The sequence below is a fragment of the Halichoeres trimaculatus genome, unplaced genomic scaffold (assembly GCF_033239565.1).
Source record: "Halichoeres trimaculatus isolate MK-OKI-2021-1 unplaced genomic scaffold, fHalTri1.1 fHalTri1_scaffold_4, whole genome shotgun sequence".
Classification (NCBI taxonomy): Eukaryota; Metazoa; Chordata; class Actinopteri; order Labriformes; family Labridae; genus Halichoeres; species Halichoeres trimaculatus.
The window spans coordinates 32010115-32029886 of record NW_027437182.1 but is presented as its reverse complement, the minus strand read 5'-3'; the positions used below and the strand labels follow the sequence as shown (position 1 = coordinate 32029886).

General features: G+C 39.1%; 1 protein-coding gene and 1 long non-coding RNA gene across 2 annotated transcripts; one reads left to right on the top strand and one right to left on the bottom strand.

Annotated features, from left to right (window-relative positions):
• Positions 1-5122: 5122 nt before the first annotated feature.
• Positions 5123-7623, bottom strand: sox14 (SRY-box transcription factor 14). Its single transcript, XM_074668246.1, has one exon. It carries the CDS (start codon positions 7041-7043, stop codon positions 6327-6329), a length of 717 nt encoding a protein of 238 aa, XP_074524347.1. The 5' UTR covers positions 7044-7623; the 3' UTR covers positions 5123-6326.
• Positions 7624-9290: 1667 nt separating this feature from the next.
• Positions 9291-17631, top strand: LOC141789532 (uncharacterized). Its single transcript, XR_012598214.1, has 3 exons — positions 9291-9541; positions 16993-17060; positions 17180-17631. It is a non-coding gene; the product is annotated as an uncharacterized LOC141789532 (long non-coding RNA).
• The last annotated feature ends 2141 nt before the right edge of the window (positions 17632-19772 follow it).

Sequence of the window (19772 nt, the reverse complement as noted above, 5' to 3'; positions counted from 1 at the left end):
TTCTTCCCTTTCAATTACCTGATTGAAAAATCAACTCATGGTTGCAGTTCTATTCTCAGGGTTGTACAATCGGTCCCCTTGGCGGTGACTACGACTCTGTGCAGAAAGTCCAGAACATTCATGTATAAACCTACTGGAGGTGTGAGGTAGTGTTTGCACTGTGGCCAACAAGCTTTCAGCAACAAATCAGATATGATCATATCTGTCCTATGTGACTTTATTATGATGCATCATTTAACCCTGTTTCTCCAGGAGGTGTTTTGAAAAGATCAGCCGTGGAGATTTCCTCACCAAAGAAGTAACCTGTGATTAAAGAGTGATGTGAGCACATGAGCTCATCCTGTAACAGAGGCTCCACAACAGCTCTGACAGCTATGAATAAATATGATATCTTGATTTAGCACTGATTCTGTCATACTCACCAAAAACATTCACCCAAAAAATCCTGCGCTCTGCAAAAAAACAAAGTCATAAATTCCCAGAGAACAACTTTATTTGTCAAGAGGAGGAGGAAACGGATATGATTATGAGGTCAGGAGGGAATTTGAATCCCACCTTCTTGTTGTCTGTTTAAACTTGTCTTACATTAACTCTCTCAAAGGTTTAATCCCATATTTTGAAGTACTTAGGAGCTCCTTGTTTGAACACTTTGTGTATCCATTTACACCCTGGGTCAGGCTTTCCTCATTTGTCTCTCTCTACATCCAAACATCTTCAGAGCTCTAAGAAATCTGCACTGTTACTGAATATGTGCAAGTCTACAGAATTAGGATAATATAAGAGTATACTATGAGTTCTTCCAATTATTTGATTTTCCCTCGATGATCAAAAAGGTATTTCTGTATGAGTATTTCTGAAGCTTTATCACTAAGTCAAGAAAGGGAAACTTGTTGCAATATTCGCTTAGACAACTAAATATTCTGAGAATCATCGTCCACAGTTTTACACCTCACTTAGACACAGAGACTCAGCAGAAGTCTTGTGTAAGAAAAAAAAAAACCCTGATGATTCAAGAAGCTTCTAGAGAATTAATGAGTGAAGAGAGCAACAAAAACCTCTGCCATCCAAATGATGTGATGTATGGAAAGTTTATGCCGCGTGAGCATTCAGAGAGTGTGTATGAGCAACAAAGACAGCACAATAACTCAAAAGTTTACACTGTGTGAAATAAAGCGCGCACACACACTCACTCACACACACACACACACACACACACACACACACACACACACACACACACACACACACACACACACACACACACACACACACACACACACACACACACCTGCGCCTACTGTAAATTATGACACAGGCTTTAATGTATGGAGGGTGTTTGAGTAAGCAGGACGTGCATACTAATAATACATATGCATCATGAAGAAATCAGGCAGATACTTTGCTGCTGCTGCTGTGTGTGTGTGTGTGTGTGTGTGTGTGTGTGTGTGTGTCTCCAAGTTTGTGTGGGTGTGTTTGAACACACAGACTGAGCAGCTCTGAATCAGCAGCTTCTGATGTTCGAATGTTGTCTGTTAATGTTTTTTATTTATTTAATTTTTTTATCATAAGAAAATGATTTAAGTAAGAGCTGCCCAATGAGGCAGATATGTGGTTTAAACACTGGTTCTCAACCTGCAGGTCAGGGGCCCTCCGGGGTCTCACATCATAAATCAGGGTGGGGTCAGAGGGGTCATGAAGGAAGAATCTTGTCATCTATAAAATTATTCAAGACATCTTTATTTGATTCCACTTAATCTCATTTCTCCTTTGCTTTTGAAAGAGTCTTATGAAATGAGAACACTGATAAATTTTAATATGTCAGGTTGATATTCATAGCATTTGATGGGGTCAAAGGCAGAGGTCTTATTTTCTAAGGGTCATTATGTTTTGTTTTGTTTCGTTTCGTTTTAATCTGAATTCCTGATAAGTGTCACCCACAATTCTCAATTAACCCAAAAACTGGAGAAAAGGTAACCTCAAAATTAGATAAGTTTTGTTATATACATCTGCCAATAAAGAAATGAAATAATAAAATAAATAAATAAATAGTAAAATAATAATAAAAAAAATAGGACAGACGTTTCAAAGTAATTTGAAAAAAAGGACAACCAGCACATTTTGTTTTGGGGATTTAATCCTAAGGGTTCACTTGGGACTCCATATTTAAAGGTCTCTAACACTGAGTTATAGGCCATGGTGAGTTAACACGTTGTGTTTAATAACGTTGCATTTTACAGTTTCTTTACTACAGCTAATTCTTAATCGTTGTAATATTGACAATGAAAATAAATAAATATAAAAACTTGCAGGAATAAGTTAAACATTTGAAGTGGAAATGTTAAAAACTTGCAGGAGTCAATAGATAAATTCTTGAAAAAAAAAGAAGTGAAGTGACACCGTGTGTGTACTTTGAGAGCGGCCGGTGAATCAGTTCGTGATTTCTGAGGCCTCTCAAAGCTGAGGGCACGTGGCACCGTGTCAGATCTTATCAGCTTTAAATAAAAAACGTTACAATTATAAATCAGTTAAACTCACTTTAAATAAGTTTAACGTGTTTCGAGTCTAAAAACAACTACAGCGACCCATCAGGGGCAGAAAATGAGCGTGATGAACGAGAGGAGCGCGTGCACACGTGCTGAAGTGAAGTACGTCATTCTTAGTGAGGCTTCCTCTATCTGTGTCCGATGAACTTCAGGGGGATTGTAGGCCCACGTGCGTGCGTGGATGTATTTGCGCGCGATGAATAAATAAAACAAACAGTCAACAAACAGTCTGTGTGTGTGTGTGTGTGTGTGTGTGTGTGTGTGTGTGTGTGTGTGTCTGTCTTTCTGTCTGTGTCGGAGGAGAATAAAGTCTTGGTGTAAATCACTTTTCCGTCAGGCGCAGCACATTAAACAACCGTGGCGTGATTCCTTTTCTCTCAGCTCATCCGTTCCCTTTCTTCTTTATCAGCTCGTTCACCATTTCATTTCTTTCAAATGAGAATTCAGGGACCCCCAAATTCAAGCCCCCGCGTCTTCAAACAACACAACTGTACGGTTTTACTTTTCCTCCCGTCAGACTGCTATCCCAGATTCAATTTTAGATAGACCAGGATTTAGCCAGTGATGATTTCTTTTTCTTTTCTTTTTTTTCTTGGTCTTTCAGAGACAATATTTAATATGCTGAAATGAGATCAGTTTTTATCCCTACCCAAAATAATTTCTCAGTATATATTTTTTTCAGTCAAATCTCGCGTTGTCACACGCGTTAGAGGGATGCATCTTTGATAAGCGAGCTTGTATTTAGCATTTAATCGTTCTTTTTCTTCTTCTTGAAGCAACAATGACAGTCATCTTCATCAGTGGTATTTTTTTCTTCCTCCTCTCCTCGAGGGGACTTTTTCTTTTGATTTGGGAAATTAGCACGCCTTAATACAAAACCACATTCTCAACAGCCACTTATCAAACTCCATTTACTGCAGATGATTTCAGGGTAACATTAAAAGACAATAATGTAAATGACCCATGGCTTTTTAATTAAAAATGTCTTGTCCCCCTCCTCCCTTCCTCCCTCCTCTTTGCGCTATTTTTGTTTCATCTGTTTTACATTTTTTTGGACTCTGAGTGTTGTGCAGGGAGAAGTAAAAGCGCCTCTTTAACTCGGTGTCTCCCTCCTCGTTGACTTTTATCACCAAATGAAGCATATAAATGACCTGAAAGCGCTGGCTGTCGCGTTAAATTAAATAAAATAAAGAACAATTATCCTCTCCTTTTTCTCTGATCTGGCGCGTAAAAGGAGTCCTGGAGAGATAAGGCAGATTGAATTCTCTCTGTTGTGCTCCAATAAAAACGTCAAGGGGGGAAGAGTTAAAGAGAGATTTAAACCCACACCCCCTGCTATAATTTCAAATCATAATTTCCCTCCCATTATACCTTTCAGATGCCGGTTATCGTTGAGGTTATTTATTTCAGGGCGGTGTAACCACACTCAATTTCCGTGACTAAGTTGGATAATTACAGGTGGAGTGAGAGGATCCGGCAAAACTTGAAACAGCTTTAATAAAATACATTAATGGAAAGAATAAAAGCTGTGGTTGAAACAACGGTATTAATGCAAAAAGACGGAGTTTTCACAGCGTTCCCATCATGCAAAAAATAAAATCCACGTCTGCTGTTCCTCCTGAAAGTAATTATAATTGTCTAATTTCAAAGTTGAATTAGGACGCTTAAGGGGTTTGATGTAAAACTTCACATTCGGTTCAATGAAGTATCACCCTAATTTACAGCTCCAGATAAGGACTAAGTCTGTCATAAAAATCTGCCCGTCCTCCTCCCCTTCTCGCTCCCTCCCTTCCCTCCTTCCCATCTTTCCTCCCCAGGATTGAAATTGCACCTTGGGCAATAGTGCAGAATCGTGAATCTTAACTTCTCTCAGCATATGTTCCTGGCAGATAAGTAAACAATTTGGATGTGGAATGAAATTTTTAATTAATACTACAGTCGTGCAGCATTAGGAGTATATGTGTAGGCTGCACCGCGGTGCGTAAATCCTGATCTCTATTAGCAGAGAGGATGGAGAAACTGCGCCGAATTCACATTTAAATCTGTAAATGTTTGTTTAATAATTGGAGTTGTGAGCTGTTTTCATTCAGTATTATCTTAATGGGAGTACTGCCTATCATTCACAAGTTTACACACGTTTAAACACGTGTGAATGAGTTGGTGATAACAGGCGTTTAGCGGGCTTTTGGCTGTAGCTCCTGTTTTTTTCACAAAGTAAACACACACGCAGGGATATTTAAACCGCACTGTAGCCTGTGGTGTGCTGCTCTACAGACAGACAGTGAGTTAGAGGAGAGAAAAAAAATCAGCTCACATTCAAGTTGTTCCATTAGTTAAACCTATAATTAAGAGGAAGGCTCCCTCCTTGAAGTGATTAAGCAGTCAGACAAGTCGGACGGGCGGAATCCCTCCAGGGAGGCCTCTCCTCTCCTGAACTGTCAAACATCAAAAGATCACAACCGGTTCATCCCAGAGTCACAAAAACACCTTCACCGTGCTGCACTGCACCGCTGAACATGTCTCAGACCTGTTCCCAACTATGAAAGAGGGAAAAAAGCAGCCAAACGCGGAGGTAATTAAGCCTTGTTAGAGAAATGATCAGAGTGGAGGAGTTTGACAGCTGGAAAGCAACACGCGAGGGAAAAGGATCGATCAGGAAAAAGAGGATTATTGTGCGTTAATGTTGAGTCCAAAGACTTTCACATGTATCGATCAGAGTGGGTCAGATGGGCTTTTACATTTAAGTTGGTTTAAACTCAATTTTTGCAAATCACATTCAAAATTATAAACTCAAGTTTTTTTTTCATGAGATTATTGAGTTGGTATTTTTAGTCCAGCATTTTTAATCTACTCATTAATTCTAGTGGGTCCAACTCCCCGCAGCTAGTGCACAGTACTCCCTCTATCTCTGCCATCTGCAGAACCCAATAACCTACAAATACAGCAGATTGGTAGCGTTGAAGACAGATTGTCTTTATTCGAAATGCCTTTGCTCAGCTTGTGAACAAAGAGCAGGAGGTATCAACCTTCTAAATACATTATCCTTTCCATAACATGACAGGTTTTTAAATTACCATCTTAGATGATAATACACTTATTAACTCCTGGAATTCAAATAGAAGTTATCCTTAAAAATAAAAAACAAAATACAAAATAGAAGACGCGTGTGACTATATCAGCACTGAACCACAGGAAAAATGCAAAATAAAACATTTGGATGTAAAAGATGATTTTTTTTTCTTGTTGTCTTCTTAAATAGGCCGTCTTGTTTTATGTGCCAGTTTGTGATAAATATAAACAATATGACCCGTATATAATCCAGCCTCGAGGTCCTGATTTTGACCAGAGCATCAGAATAAAATTACGAGTGCCAAAATGAGGACTACTCAGGCCTATACAGGAAAGAAGAATGCTAATTGTGCAAGCCAAATTTTCAAATAAAAAGAATACCCTATCGATAATCAACACAAATCAGCATATTAGCATTGAAATGTACACAATAAATAAAGTTAAAGGCCTCCTTTTCTGGCTGCCATAAACGTTATAACATTTACATTTCTTACAGTTCACAGGGCACCGTCCTTTAAATCCAGCTCCTTCTGCTCAGCTCGGGAACTTGTTGGATTTCTGCAAAAGTTTTGTTTTTTCCTCTTTATTTTTTGCCATAACAAGTCCAAGGCAGGTAATACTGTTCATGCCTTTTAAACCGGGCGCGCTGTCCGTGTTGTATTTACATGCATTTCAGTATTCAAGTGAATTAGAAAAAAGAAAGAGTCTTGAGGGTTACATGGCAGTGGCGTGTGCGGATGAGTATGGGTCTATCCCAGTCTTGGTCATACCTGGAAAAAGTATGTAGGCCACCGGGGGCTGTAAACTGGACGCTGACCAGGCTGTGCAGTTACACGGGACCACATAGCCCGGGTTTGTGGGCGAAGGGTGGGTGTGGGTGTGCTGACTGGGACACCCAAGGGTGCCGAACGCGCCGTTCTGGTATCCCAAGGAGGACGCGTACGGCAAAGTGCTGGTGCTCAACGTGTGGGGCATCTCTGTCATCTTCTGGATGGCACTGGAGCTGAACTGGCTCGGGTCGAGGAAGGAGTACGGGGCGGACGTCGGCGGCAGAAAAGCGCGTGCTTTATCCACGGGGCCCAAAAGAGAGTCCGCGGCCGACACGGGCAGTCCCTTCAGGTGGTCAGTGTCCCCGAGGTAAGGCAGAGGAAAAACGTACCTGTCCTTCTTGAGCAGGTTCTTGGGCTTACGCCGGGGTCTGTACTTGTAGTCGGGGTGCTCCTTCATGTGCTGAGCGCGCAGCCTCTTGGCCTCGTCGATGTAAGGTCTCTTCTCGGACTCGGAGAGCAGCTTCCACTCGGCGCCCAGTCTTTTGCTGATCTCCGAGTTGTGCATTTTAGGATTCTCCTGTGCCATTTTCCTCCTCTGGCCCCGGGACCAGACCATGAACGCGTTCATGGGTCTCTTGATATGATCTGCCGGCTTTGACATCTTTACAAAAAAAGTGCGCTTTTATCCTCAATGTTAATGACGAGGAAAAGTTCTTATCGGAAGGAAGGGAAACTATTCACCTGTCCAGATGCCAGATACCAGTCATGCCACGTCTGAGGTGTTCGTAGTCTGGAAAAGAGTAAAAAATAAAACAGAATAAAATAAAAATCCAGCCGGTGATTTGCTTTCTCCCGAGTTAAAACACTGATGCGCGTTCGTTCAAGTCCAGTAACAACTCTCTTTCAGACCTGCGGCGGGCAATACAGGAAAAAAAACACATGCAAGATGCACACACGTAAAAAAATCCTCAAAGGTGAAAGCAATGTTCCGCAGTCAGTTTGCAGGAGTCGTAAAAGTGTGATTTTTTTCTGCGACACACTCTTCCTCTCTCTCTCTGAGGTTTGTCGTCAAGCACCTGGCTTGGAAATGAGCGGAAGAGCGTGAATACGAGCCAAAAGCGGTGAAGTTCAAAGGCTGGGCTGGTTTGGTTTCTGCACGCAATCTGACATAATCTGCAGGGCGTTCACTCACCAACCTGAGCGCCCAATCAGCACGAAGAGCGCCTATTATAATACCTTCACCAAAAAATATATGTACATTACAACATAAACAAAGAGCGGGTGGTAGTAAGAGAAAAAAAGGAAGGAGGGATGCGTGTTTGTGCGTGTGTGAGTGAGTGTGTGTGTGTGCGGAGGGGGTGGAGGAGGATGGGGGGTGATACTCAGGATCCCTCCCTGATTCCATTTAATGTAATGAATCGCAACAAACATGGACCTTCAACCTCTTTTCCACTTAAAACCTGACTTCAATCCAGGGGGGTGACTTTACCGTGCAACCAATTTACGCACAGCTTTACACTGAAATATAGGGGAGCACTTTTTAAGGTGTGTCGCCAAAATACACATAGAAAGGTGTTACAAGAGCTGCTATTTGGGACTATTTCTCAGAGAATTGGTTCACAATAATAATAATAATAATAATAATAATAATAATAATAATAATAATCATAATAATAATAATAATAATAATAATAAAAATAATAAAAATAATGATAATAATGGGAAAAAAAGCTAATTTCAAGGAGGATCTCGTATTTTCGCTTTAATGATAACTAAAGCAGCGTCCATGCACCTGCTGGGGCCTCAGTACAGCTATTGCTCAAAGACACTCCAGCAGGGCATTTACCCTCTCCCCTTTAGCTTCAGGCTGTCACGTTGACCCCAATGTTTAAAGGTACAAGCAGCAGAATAAAATCAACTCAAATTAAGCTTCGATATTTCCCCAAATGTTTGCATTCAACTTGAAACATCTACCATTTACTCGCAAAATGCATATTTCCACATAGCACAAAGGCCCCAACGAAGCAATTCGCGCGAGCACATGTACGTAAGCCCTCGCGCGCACACTTAAAGCCCCCGCGTGCCATCGATATTGAACCTATATAAAGCTCAAGTGTTTGAAGACAGAATTACAAACACCAAGAAAATATTACATCAACTGTAAAGGTTGAGAAAAGCGTCATTGTGTGTCTCTAATTGTTGCATTAGCTCACATCAGTTCTGCAGTGTGGTTTTAAGGAGGCAGAGTGATGGTTTTTAAAATGCAAATTCAAACGAGGACCATTGCCTAATAGCCCTCGGGCTAATGTGCGTGATATATGATTCCTTCAGCTGTGATTATTAAACGAGCCGCAGACAGATGATTTTTTTCACACCGTCTAAACGCTGTGATTGGAGATACAATCCTGAGAGTCGTCTCTTGTTAGTTACACCGCTAAGTAGATTTATTTAAGGTTGTCTCCGGCCTACGTAGTTATGTATGTGCGCGCGCGCACACATGAACCCACACACGCGGATGTTGTGGACCACATCCTATTGCAAATACCATCTGGTCTCTCCCAGAGTGTGTGTCATAAGCAGTGCGCGGTACTTTGAAGATGTCCTGTAGTTTATTTAACATGTTACAACACAACACCGACATGCTGGTGTCGTTAATATGCTAGCATGACAAATAAATCAAGTAAATAAACGAAACAAGGAAAAATATCTGAACTTTAAAAAGATTAACGAGTCGTTGATTTACAGGACTAAAGAGTCAGCGGAAGCAGAACAAATTAATGTAAATTTTTTCAACTTAAAAAATTCACATTTGGTTAATTTTTCAGCCTCTGATGTTCTCATATTTCCACACCATGTGTCTCTTTCTCACGCTCTCTCTCCCTGTCTCCTCACACACGCATGCGTCAAGCGCAATACCTTCTAACAAGACGATTTCCATCATATCTTCCTTTACAAACCCTGAAATTATCGTTCAAAATGCCTGTTTTTGGTTAGGGAGAAATATCCCCCCTCACCCCGACCCCACAGAACAATGTAGCCCACAGCTGAGGACGCCCCCGACTTTTTCTTTTTTTACGCGTCGAACGGAAGCCTGCAAAGAGAAAAAGCTCCTCAAATCCTCCCAATCGGCAGACTGTGATGTTCATCAGCCTCCATGAGGTAGTATACTGCATGCTCGGGTTGTTTATTTCAGCGCATATTTGAAGTTTTAAATTGTGTCATGTTATCTGTCACTGAGCAGCGTGGATGCAATTTGACATGTAGGCTGCTCTGAACCTACAGCAGCTTATAGGCTTCATTCAGAGATCAATGAATCAGATAAGAGGAAATTATTTTAGAGGCTGAGCCTCCCGTGCTCACGAGGGAGAGGTCGACTATGTTTCTTATTCAAAATCGGGTTGTCTAATAAATGCACGCCTGAAAGTTCCCTCGACAATTTAACTGGATAATGAGAAATGCAATAGGATTTCATTTGTTGAGGATGGAGATGATTATTTTTTTCTATCGACAGTTTATCTGTAATTTTCCAAACACAAAATAATGTCGGTGCAATACTGTCCTACAGCCAAGATAAAAACACGGAATTAGAGTTAAGACATCAAATATTTGTGGTTTGCTTTTGGTGCGCGTCACCAATTTCTAAAAACTTTTTCACCTCTAAAGAAACTTTTAACATTTGGACACGTGAGGAAACGTGAGTGGAAAAAAAAGAAGGTTTATCACCACATTAAAAAAATGTTATTAGACCAATAAATAGATCTGTGTAATAATATGTTTGATTTCAGCGTGTTAGGGAGAGTATCTCCTAGAGATAGCAGAACATGTTTGTTTGTGTTGTTGTGAAAATAACAACTAGTCAAAGTTTATCCCAGCCATTTAGAAGTCAAATTAAGCATAAACAACAAATAGTCACAAATAGAGATGTGCTCCGGGCGCGTGGGACCCCCGCCCCCCCAAGAACCACACACACACACACACACACACACACACACACACACACACACACACACACACACACACACACACACACACACACACACACACACACAACTAGGATTATCTAAGGACACATGTCCATCCATCTCGCCTTAAACAGTGAATGGGGAGCGGGCCGACACACACAGAGCCTATTAGCCAACTTGGGCTCCCGTGGAGAGCACCGAGGTAAGCTCCCCCACCGGAACTGTCCATGGTGCTGAAGCGCTAAGAGGTTTTCTTTACTGCTCATTGCGTCCTTCCTCAAAAACTCTTAAAAGCTAGGGTTGACATTTCAATGCCTTTTATTGTATTTCCATCCTATTTAGTGATGGTTCTCTGTGAAAAAATAAAATATTAGAAACTGAGACAACTCACACAGGCTGCAACTTTTCCAACTTTTCCTTCTTCTCAGCACAATGTTTCAAAGCCCTTTCCCACACCGTCAAAGAGCTTCACTCCGAGAAGTAATGGAACTATCATGGCAGTATATTTGATCATAAGCACATTATCAGGATGCCCAGAAATGCATATGGTTACTTACCTTCAAACAGGGTGGACAAGGTGTAGTGTAAAAATAACACCTTGACAACACAGCATTTATCATATCATAACATAACATGCCATTAAAAAGTTATTTCAAGTCTGAAGATTATTTTTGTCTGCATTGATAGATGGATTTGATGCCACTTTGATCCTTATTGGAGCAGATGCTAGGTGCAAATTGCGGGAAAAATGATTTAAGTTAAATAATAAAATAAAACAAAATAATAACATTTATCTAACTGTTGGCTACATTGTGCTAACAATTAGCCAAGGCTATCTGCAATACGGAGGAATCCCTCTCCATGATTACATTTGGACACCATTGAGTTTTTCTAGGCACATGTTCAAGTTTGCCAAAGCATATTAGCTCAACAGAAAATAAAATGTGCAAAGTGTAGAGTGCTCACTTGCTGATAATAGCAGATTTTTCAAAGTTTCTAAAGAGAGACAGTTACAGCATTTCACTCCCTGAATATGTAGGAAGGTGTATCAGCATACATAACACTTATATGACTCCTTTAAAAATAAAGAACTATTCAACAGCTGCATAATACTTTCCGTTTCCTTCACATGAAGTGTTCTACCTGCCTGAAAGCTTAAATACTGAGTGTTTATGGTCAAGGCTTTGTCTTCACGTTACATTTATCGTATCAATCTGCCTATAGAAATGGTTCAAGAAGGTTCATGCACAATTAAAATACCTGCATTGAATTTTTAATGCTTCAAGTTGCTATGTCATTCAAGAAAAGACTCTCTTACCACTGTAGAAATAATTCTGAGCTATAATTCAGAACATAATACGGCAGATCTTTTATGTTACCCTCTCACAAGTTCCATTCATTGACACTGAGAAGCAATCAAATCAGCAACGAGCAGCTGCATACCCAGCATGGGTCATATGTCACTAAACTGTACATATATATTATATCTATGTGATGATTATTTCTCAGTCATATAATATCAGTCCTGAATAAAATATTTCAAAATGACTAAACTTAAGCTGTTCTCGCTTTTATTGTGCAACACTGAGGAGTGCAGTGCAGAGCGGCGAAAAATTAACAAAGGTTCAAGGCATCAGGTAATAATGAAAGGATAGGGGCAACACTTCAAAGACCACAAGGCCACATCACACAATTATACAATACAATTAGGATTAAAGGGGCAAGAGAGATAACAGGAGATAGGGATAAATTATCACAAAAGGAAAGATGTGACTCTCTCCTGACCTTCATTAAGAGGAAAAAAACTCATTTAGAGCTTGCCTTCCTTGCAGGGGGATTTGAGCCTTACACATGAGACTGTGACGCACCAGATAAGATTTACAGAGCATAAATGAGGGTCTGAACTACACCAAACAATAACAGCAAATTATTATATTAATTTCACGATATAAAAAGACGTGAAAAAACATAAAGACTAATAAATATATATTGAATCCATATTAGTAACTGTTAGGGTATCATATTTATTTTAAAACTGTGTAAAATAAAAAGAAATGATACTGATTGAACCTGGTTTTTCGACTAGATTAAACATTAAGGTTCACATGTGAAGCTGTTTAAAGCCAGACTTACACCAAAATATTAAAAGCTGTTTCAGACAGTCTCCAGTTTCAGAAAGTAATTAGGATTTTCTTTTGACATCCTCTGATCAACCAGATGGTTGGATGTAATGAGAAGGAACTTCTCATGCGGCAAGTCTTTTCTTTGGTGGCCAATCAGGCTAAGTGGTCTTCAACAACAGTGGTCTTTGTTAGGACATTTCAGCAAATTTAGAAACACAAACTCTTAAAAAGCCACAAATGGGGATATAATGAGTATCTGTACATCAAATCCATGTGACTTATTTTGAGGCTGATTGACAGCTATGCTGAAGTTACTGCTTCTAAGTCTAGCTGAAGTTAGTTACAACTCTGTTAGCAATGCAGCTGGTGTTACTAGCAGGCTGTAATGTAGAGTATACATTTGGTAGCTTCTGAGTTTCATATCACACCTCACCATTGTTGCACTGTGACACTTTTTAACCTTTTTTATTAAGTTTAAATAAAGTCTAAATGAGAAAAAACCAGCACATCACAAGACTGTTTTACCCTGGCATAAAATGTTGATTTGGCCAGCTTCACAGATGAATCATACTTCCACTGTTTCTCAAATTATTTAATTAGCATTTGATTACTGCATTTATTTTTGAATCATTATCATGTATGTATTGGCTGTTATTTGTCTTTTTGTGTAATGTTTTTTTTTTTGTTTTTGTTTTTTTTTAATCGTTATATGAATTTCTGTTTCATTGTTGAACTTATGCATTTGTAGCCACTGAAGAACACTAAGCCTTACGTCAGCCGCCATACTCCTTGTCCATCAAGTAAATTCTAAAATGTTTAAATCAGGTATTTGTATGTTCTTGGGCTTTAAAGTGTGCCCCTCCTCTCCCAAAGTAGTTTGATCTATAGCTGAAAATCCGAATGGTTCTCACTCTGGATTTTAAAAAAAACTTCTTCTGACTTCTCTCTAAAACACTTTGCTATAGCTGCTGTCTCTAAGGATCCCTACGCCACATACCCCCTTCCCTCTGATGAATCAGCTCTCTGGAAGCCTTTTAGAGACCTTGGTGATTAAGGCCCGCCCCTCCAACATGTTGTGAACCAGTTAGGAGATCCTAATAAGTTGACCTTATCATTTATCAAATTCTTGTGGAGATCTTGTTTTTAGAGCGTACTATTCTGATCGATATACAGATTCTGGGATTTCTACAAAATCTAAACCTGTAGAGGTTTGAAAATCTGCACCTGTTCAGTCTGAACATCTAGAAGTGTTACTTTGAATCTATGTTTAAAACATGCGAAAGCAGAACACCCCCCTTTTAACAAAATGATGAGGTATTTGTTCTGTATCATACAGTAGGATCATTCAGTGTCATAAAAACTGTTGACAGACAGCAGTGAACGGTGACACAAAACAAGAAGTATCAAGCCAGTCAGGTAATAAACATGAAGATGACTCCTGCTCTGTGACTGTGGCCTTTCTGAAAGTAATGCCAATGTAATGGTCACACTAAAGCTGAGTCATAACAGTGAAGGTTTGAAGTGAGGAGGAAGGAAAACCTCACAAGGGGCCAGCTAGGTTGTTGAGCTAACTCAGCTACAGTAACAGCCTGAACCTTTGTAGTTGAACCTTTGTAGTCGCGCTGCAGCAGCCAAAGCTGATCAGGTTTCTGCTACATTTTTTGTCTTTGATGGAAAATTAAAAAACATGAACCTCGAGTGTCAAGAGGTCTCCACGTTCTCCATCTTTCTTGCTTCTTCAAAAAGTTGTTTCTCGTTTCCTTTCCATCGTTATCAGTCATTCACAAATCTGATGATGATGCTGGTTGTCAAAGTCGCCCTGATCATACCCACAGAACCAAAAGGGGGCTCCACCCGTGTTCCTGGGTTACCCACCACCGCTTTTTCAAAGACAGGAGAAAACCTAGAAATGGGACAGTGCTCAGGGCATCCATCAGCTCAGCAAGTAAACAAATAGTGTTTCCAGAAAGGAACAGCTAGTCCATGGTACCCAGCAGGCCTGGAGTCATCATGACTCACAGTGACCTCACAGCTATTCATCAGGTCACCAAATTGATGCCCTCCAAAGTTCAAGTCTCATCAGATTAGAAAAGCTCATGCCAGTCTGACCTGCTAACATACCCTATCCTCTACCAGTCTACTTACAGTGCCCACCATCCACAGTAGCTGAACATCCAGGACTAAGATTTTCCACACACTTCTTTGGCTTTCAGAGAGGTTTTCCTAACAACAACCAGTAGACATTGAAGTGTCCCCTGTTGGAAACCACAGACTTTATAAAGTCCATGCTTGGCCTCACTGAAAACCTGCTGAAGCTGAGACTCAAAGCCTCTCAACAGCGGCGGCCATATTTGAAATGCTGTCCGAAACTGTTTGTCAGCCTAACTGGAGGCAAAGAAGTAGACTTAGCTTCCATGCTAACAGCTAAAGTGTGCCTGCCTGTCTTAGTGTGCAAAAATCTTTACATCTCCAAATCTAAGGAAACATACAAGGCAAAGTGTATGGTGTATGCTGATAGACAAATGAGCTGTTGTGACTGAAGGAAACAGGGTTTAAATATAGTTCTGTGGCAATAATTTTACTCCTTAAAACGTACATGCCTGGGAAGTAGTACCTCCCACATATACAGGAACTTTAGGCACCTCCTAAACATTGATCTTCTTTGAGCCTGATAGTGTGAATGTGTCTCTATCAGCTCCTGGTGTTCCAGTTTAAAGAGTGACCCTCTAAACAGGAGACCTTCAGCTGAACATGTCAGTGGATATCCAGTTTACAACAGCTGTTGAAACAAAGAAGAAGTCCTCAGAAATGCATTTCAGTTTATGTTGATGTTGATGTTTTACTGGTTGAAGATGTTTTGTAACCAGTGATAGCTTTGCCACTAGTGCTTGTCTCCTTTCAGGTGTAAACAAATCCATCCTCAGAGGAATGAAACACAATTAAAACCAGCAGAGACTGAATATCTTCCATGCTAACAGGCTAGCAGAAATCATAGAGCTACACATATCGATGCTAGTTTGCGTTCTCCTTATATTCGCTAAAGACCCAGCGTCTGCATATGTGGACATTACATTTCTGCCTCTCAGACCCATGATACTTCATTTATCAAACTTTGACGTACTAGCCACATTTAGGGACACAGCCCACATTATCTTTTAGTGAAATCACGACATTACACCCATTTCAGTGAAAAAAACAAACAAATGTATTTAAGTACAATAATACTTCTAACAAAGAACTAATAGAGAACTCATAACACAAATAACCAAACTTCCTGAAAAAGAACAAGTTTAATTGTGATATTTATTAAGTTTTACTTATCCCAAATAGCAAGGTGAATTAAAAAATGCACACCAGACAAAAGCTTGGGTCTTAAGAGTTTAAGGTTTCACTTTTGCTTTTGTATGTTTGTCTTTGCCTAACTGCCTTCTACTGGTCTGGCAGTGTGCTGTAAATAGGGATGGGTACCTTTCACATTTAAAACAATACGATACCGATACATGGTACCTGGCAATCAGTGCCGGTACTCAACAGTACCAATTGTTGGAAATTTATTTTATATATGTATATATATATAAATATATATGTATATATATATATATATATATATATATATATATATATATATATATATATATATATATATATATGTATATATATATATATATATGTATATATATATATATATATATATATATATATATATATATATATATATATATATATATATATATATATATATATATATATATATATATATATATATATATATTTTCAATTTAACATATTTATTCTTAATAATATATATTATATATTCTATAATATCTAACCTTGCAATGCTGTGTTCATGTCCAGCATGGAAAACCGCCTACTCTTCCACTCCCTCACAGTCACAAGGATGCGTTTAGGTACCTAAACATGGTACCTTTTGATTCTATGTGAATTGGAAAAACAAAGTTTACACATTTAGTTTGTAACCATTAAACTGAAAAGTTTTATTGCCGTGAAATCTTTAACTGCATATCTTGAGATGAATCACATGTTAGGACTTCCCTCTTGATGAACGGCAGACTGGAAAACTGAAACTGATGTCAGTCACTATTACATTAAATTATCACCTGTTTTTTAGTTCAGTGTTTAGAGTAACACCTATTTACACTCCATCATTATCCCTCACTGAGGCCTGAGCCACATCTCATCAGTGGAGGTAATTTGTATGCTGGAGTGTGTGCCCTGCATTAACACTCAGGTCATGTCAGTCCTGTTCCGATAAATACAACACAGACAATTGGGAAACACATTATTGTGATGAATGGATCAAGTGTCATTTTATGGTGCTGATACCAAAAGATGAAATAAATGTGGGATGAGGGAAAGCTCACCTCGTTGGTCAAGATGAAGATGGTCAATAACCTTAACTCAACAAGATACAAAACAGGAGAGCACTGGGTATCTTTTTTAATTTTAACATAATAAATAACTTTCTTTTAACACATTTCTTCATTTTTTCAATCTCTCACTACAGGTCTACACGTTCCCCAACTGAGGCTGAGACCTAAACCTCCAGACACGCTACAAAGCGCCACGAGCCAGGTGATGAATTTGAATCTGAAACCGAGCATCAATATTCCTCAGTGCCTCTCTGCTACGTCTCACTATTAAACAAACCAATCAACCTCCTCTTGTACCTTTTCTCCCTGTTTTGTTTACAGAATTTGCATCCAGCATCATGAAGAAAGAAAACATTTGTTGGACAAAGAGCAGCTTGTGAAATGGGAGCTGGACTGTAGGTGTTGTAAAATCAAAGATAACTCCAGCGTGAACTCATGAAAAGGATGGCTTAGAGAATGGGGAAGCTTTTGAAGCCAGACCCACTGATTGAGAGGAGGAAAATACAGTCCTAAAATCTGTATCAGTCGATGATTAATTAATTTTGTTGAATGATCTGCTCCAGCCTTGTGAGATATCAGTTTCCATTTCTTTTTTGCACTTTTATGGAAGATCTCAAGAGACTGCTGGTTCAAAAGACGGTTCAATTTAGAGTCCAGATGGGAAATGGTTTCAGAAAGTCTTTCCCTTACGTTTGGCTTTGATGTGTTTAAACTGTCGTAATCTTACTGTTCGGAGATGAGGAAAATAAATTCTGCTCATTTTTCAATTGTAAGTGCTCATTTTTTCCCTCTGTCTTCATTCACATAACATCTGAGGAGATTATCATAGAAATGTATAAATCAATTCAACTAGACTTTTGATCAGCTTTATAGCTATACTGGTTTCCATTTTGTTGTGCATACTGCGTAAAGAATCAGTTCATTATTGAAACGAACAGTGTTTATTGTTCAGAGATTTTAGTTAAATTTAAAATATAGTTTTGTTTATTAAAAACACACAACTCTTCTAAGCAGTGGACACAGTCTGGCACTTCACTACAAGATGAAGATGCTCAGTTAAAAAACACTGCTGCACATAAAGTTTGAATAAACCTCTAACCTTTATCTACCCCTTCTAATGAAGTGATTGTGATTTGCAAAGGTTAATTCTGGTTTGACTTTCAGTGTGATATGTTTGGGGGAAAGAGATCAATACTTAAAAAAAGATGTACACTTTATCCATAGAAAATAACTCTCACTGTCAATCAATTCATGAGGAAAAGTAGAAAATACTTATTCCAACTTTATGGCCGACTGTATTTAGCATTCAACCAATTTAAAAAAATCTCTGCAGAAGTGCAGTCAGGAATAAATGGTGCTATACCCTGCTTTATCATGTCAATTTAAAAGACACAATTTATGTTTTTAGCTTTAGATTTGCAGCTCTAAAATAATAACAGAAGTGATGGGAACAACCAACTCTAAAAATATTTTTGTTGGCCCCAAAGAAGTTTGTGTGTGTGTTTAAGAAAGCAAACATTTAAAATGATTTGTTCCTCATTTAATGAACCTCAAACATAGGCTTACGGTTTATACACAGTGTAATTATATGGGCATAGTCTCTGTGATGTCACCCATTCGTTTCTGATACAGAGTTTTGAAGCCCATCATAGACTTGACTGAACTCAACTTCGCTTCATTCAGGTATGGATGAGGTGAAGATGTGGGGCTTTAGACTTTTTGCAGACAGTTACAGGGTGCCCACCTGTCAGTCAAATCAGCCATGCCCTTATATGGGCAAAACCTGTAAGTTTAATAACTTTGAATGGACCAACTTATAAATGAAATTCACCTCTGTACAGTGTGCGCTGATAGAGAAATGAGCCGTTTAGACTGAAACTGTTTTTTGATCCAGGCTGTAAAACAACTTTTTTTGGCTTGGTGTGATTGTGGTTTGTGGTTTTTCTGTCGTCAGCCTCTAGTGGAATCTGAAAGAACTGCAGATTTAAGCACTGGCATATGGGCTTCTGATAGGTTACAGCTTGGTTGTAGTGTGACCTGCCCCATGTGGACACTGAAGGAACTGCAGATTTAGTTTTTTGCTTTTGAGTTTTTTGTTATGCACCACTCGACTGGTGCCAATTTTCTTAATTTTGGGGGATTGGTGATTGGTCCATCCTTACATATGAAACTGATCTTGTATGCCTCCAGGGAAGTCTGACAGCCAGCCATTGTTGCTTTTTGCTCTGAGACCTCAAACTCGTTAAGACATAAAGATTTCATTGTTTCACAGGTATTGATAAACGATTTTCAATAAAATAGGATGGAATATTAAAGGTAAATGCTGTCAGTTATAAAAAAAATACAAAATAAAAATTGGTATTGGCCCAAATCGGTATCAACAGGTCAGGCTTTTTAAAGATTGGTGATCGGCCAGAAAATTGTAATCTGTGCATCCCTACTTTTTATTTTCTTTGAGGTAGAAAACCACGCATGTAAACCACACAAATTAATCATAAAAACAGACTTATTTCCAAAGCTGTCATCTGTGTTTGCTATAGGTTTCACCAAGGACAAGAGGTAAGGGAACAAAACGTGGACAAACCACACGAAGAGCTACATGAACTCAGTTTCAGATGTTGGAAGAGAAATCTCATCAACTGACTTCAGAGCAACAAAAACATCCACGGAGATGTGGAGTCAAAAGTTCAATATTTGTATTTTAAACCCTCTAAGTTATCATAAAATGATACTAAAGTTAAGCAAAGACACTTAAAAATAAACTGATCAAGCACATGTACTTTCTTTCTGCGCTTCACTGCTCTGGTGAGATAAAGATTCAGACTAAATGACAGGTATTATTTAGTCGATTGAACTTGACCTCCACCGTGTTACAGCTGGAAGGTGACTTCCTGTCAGAAAGCTCTGGACCCAG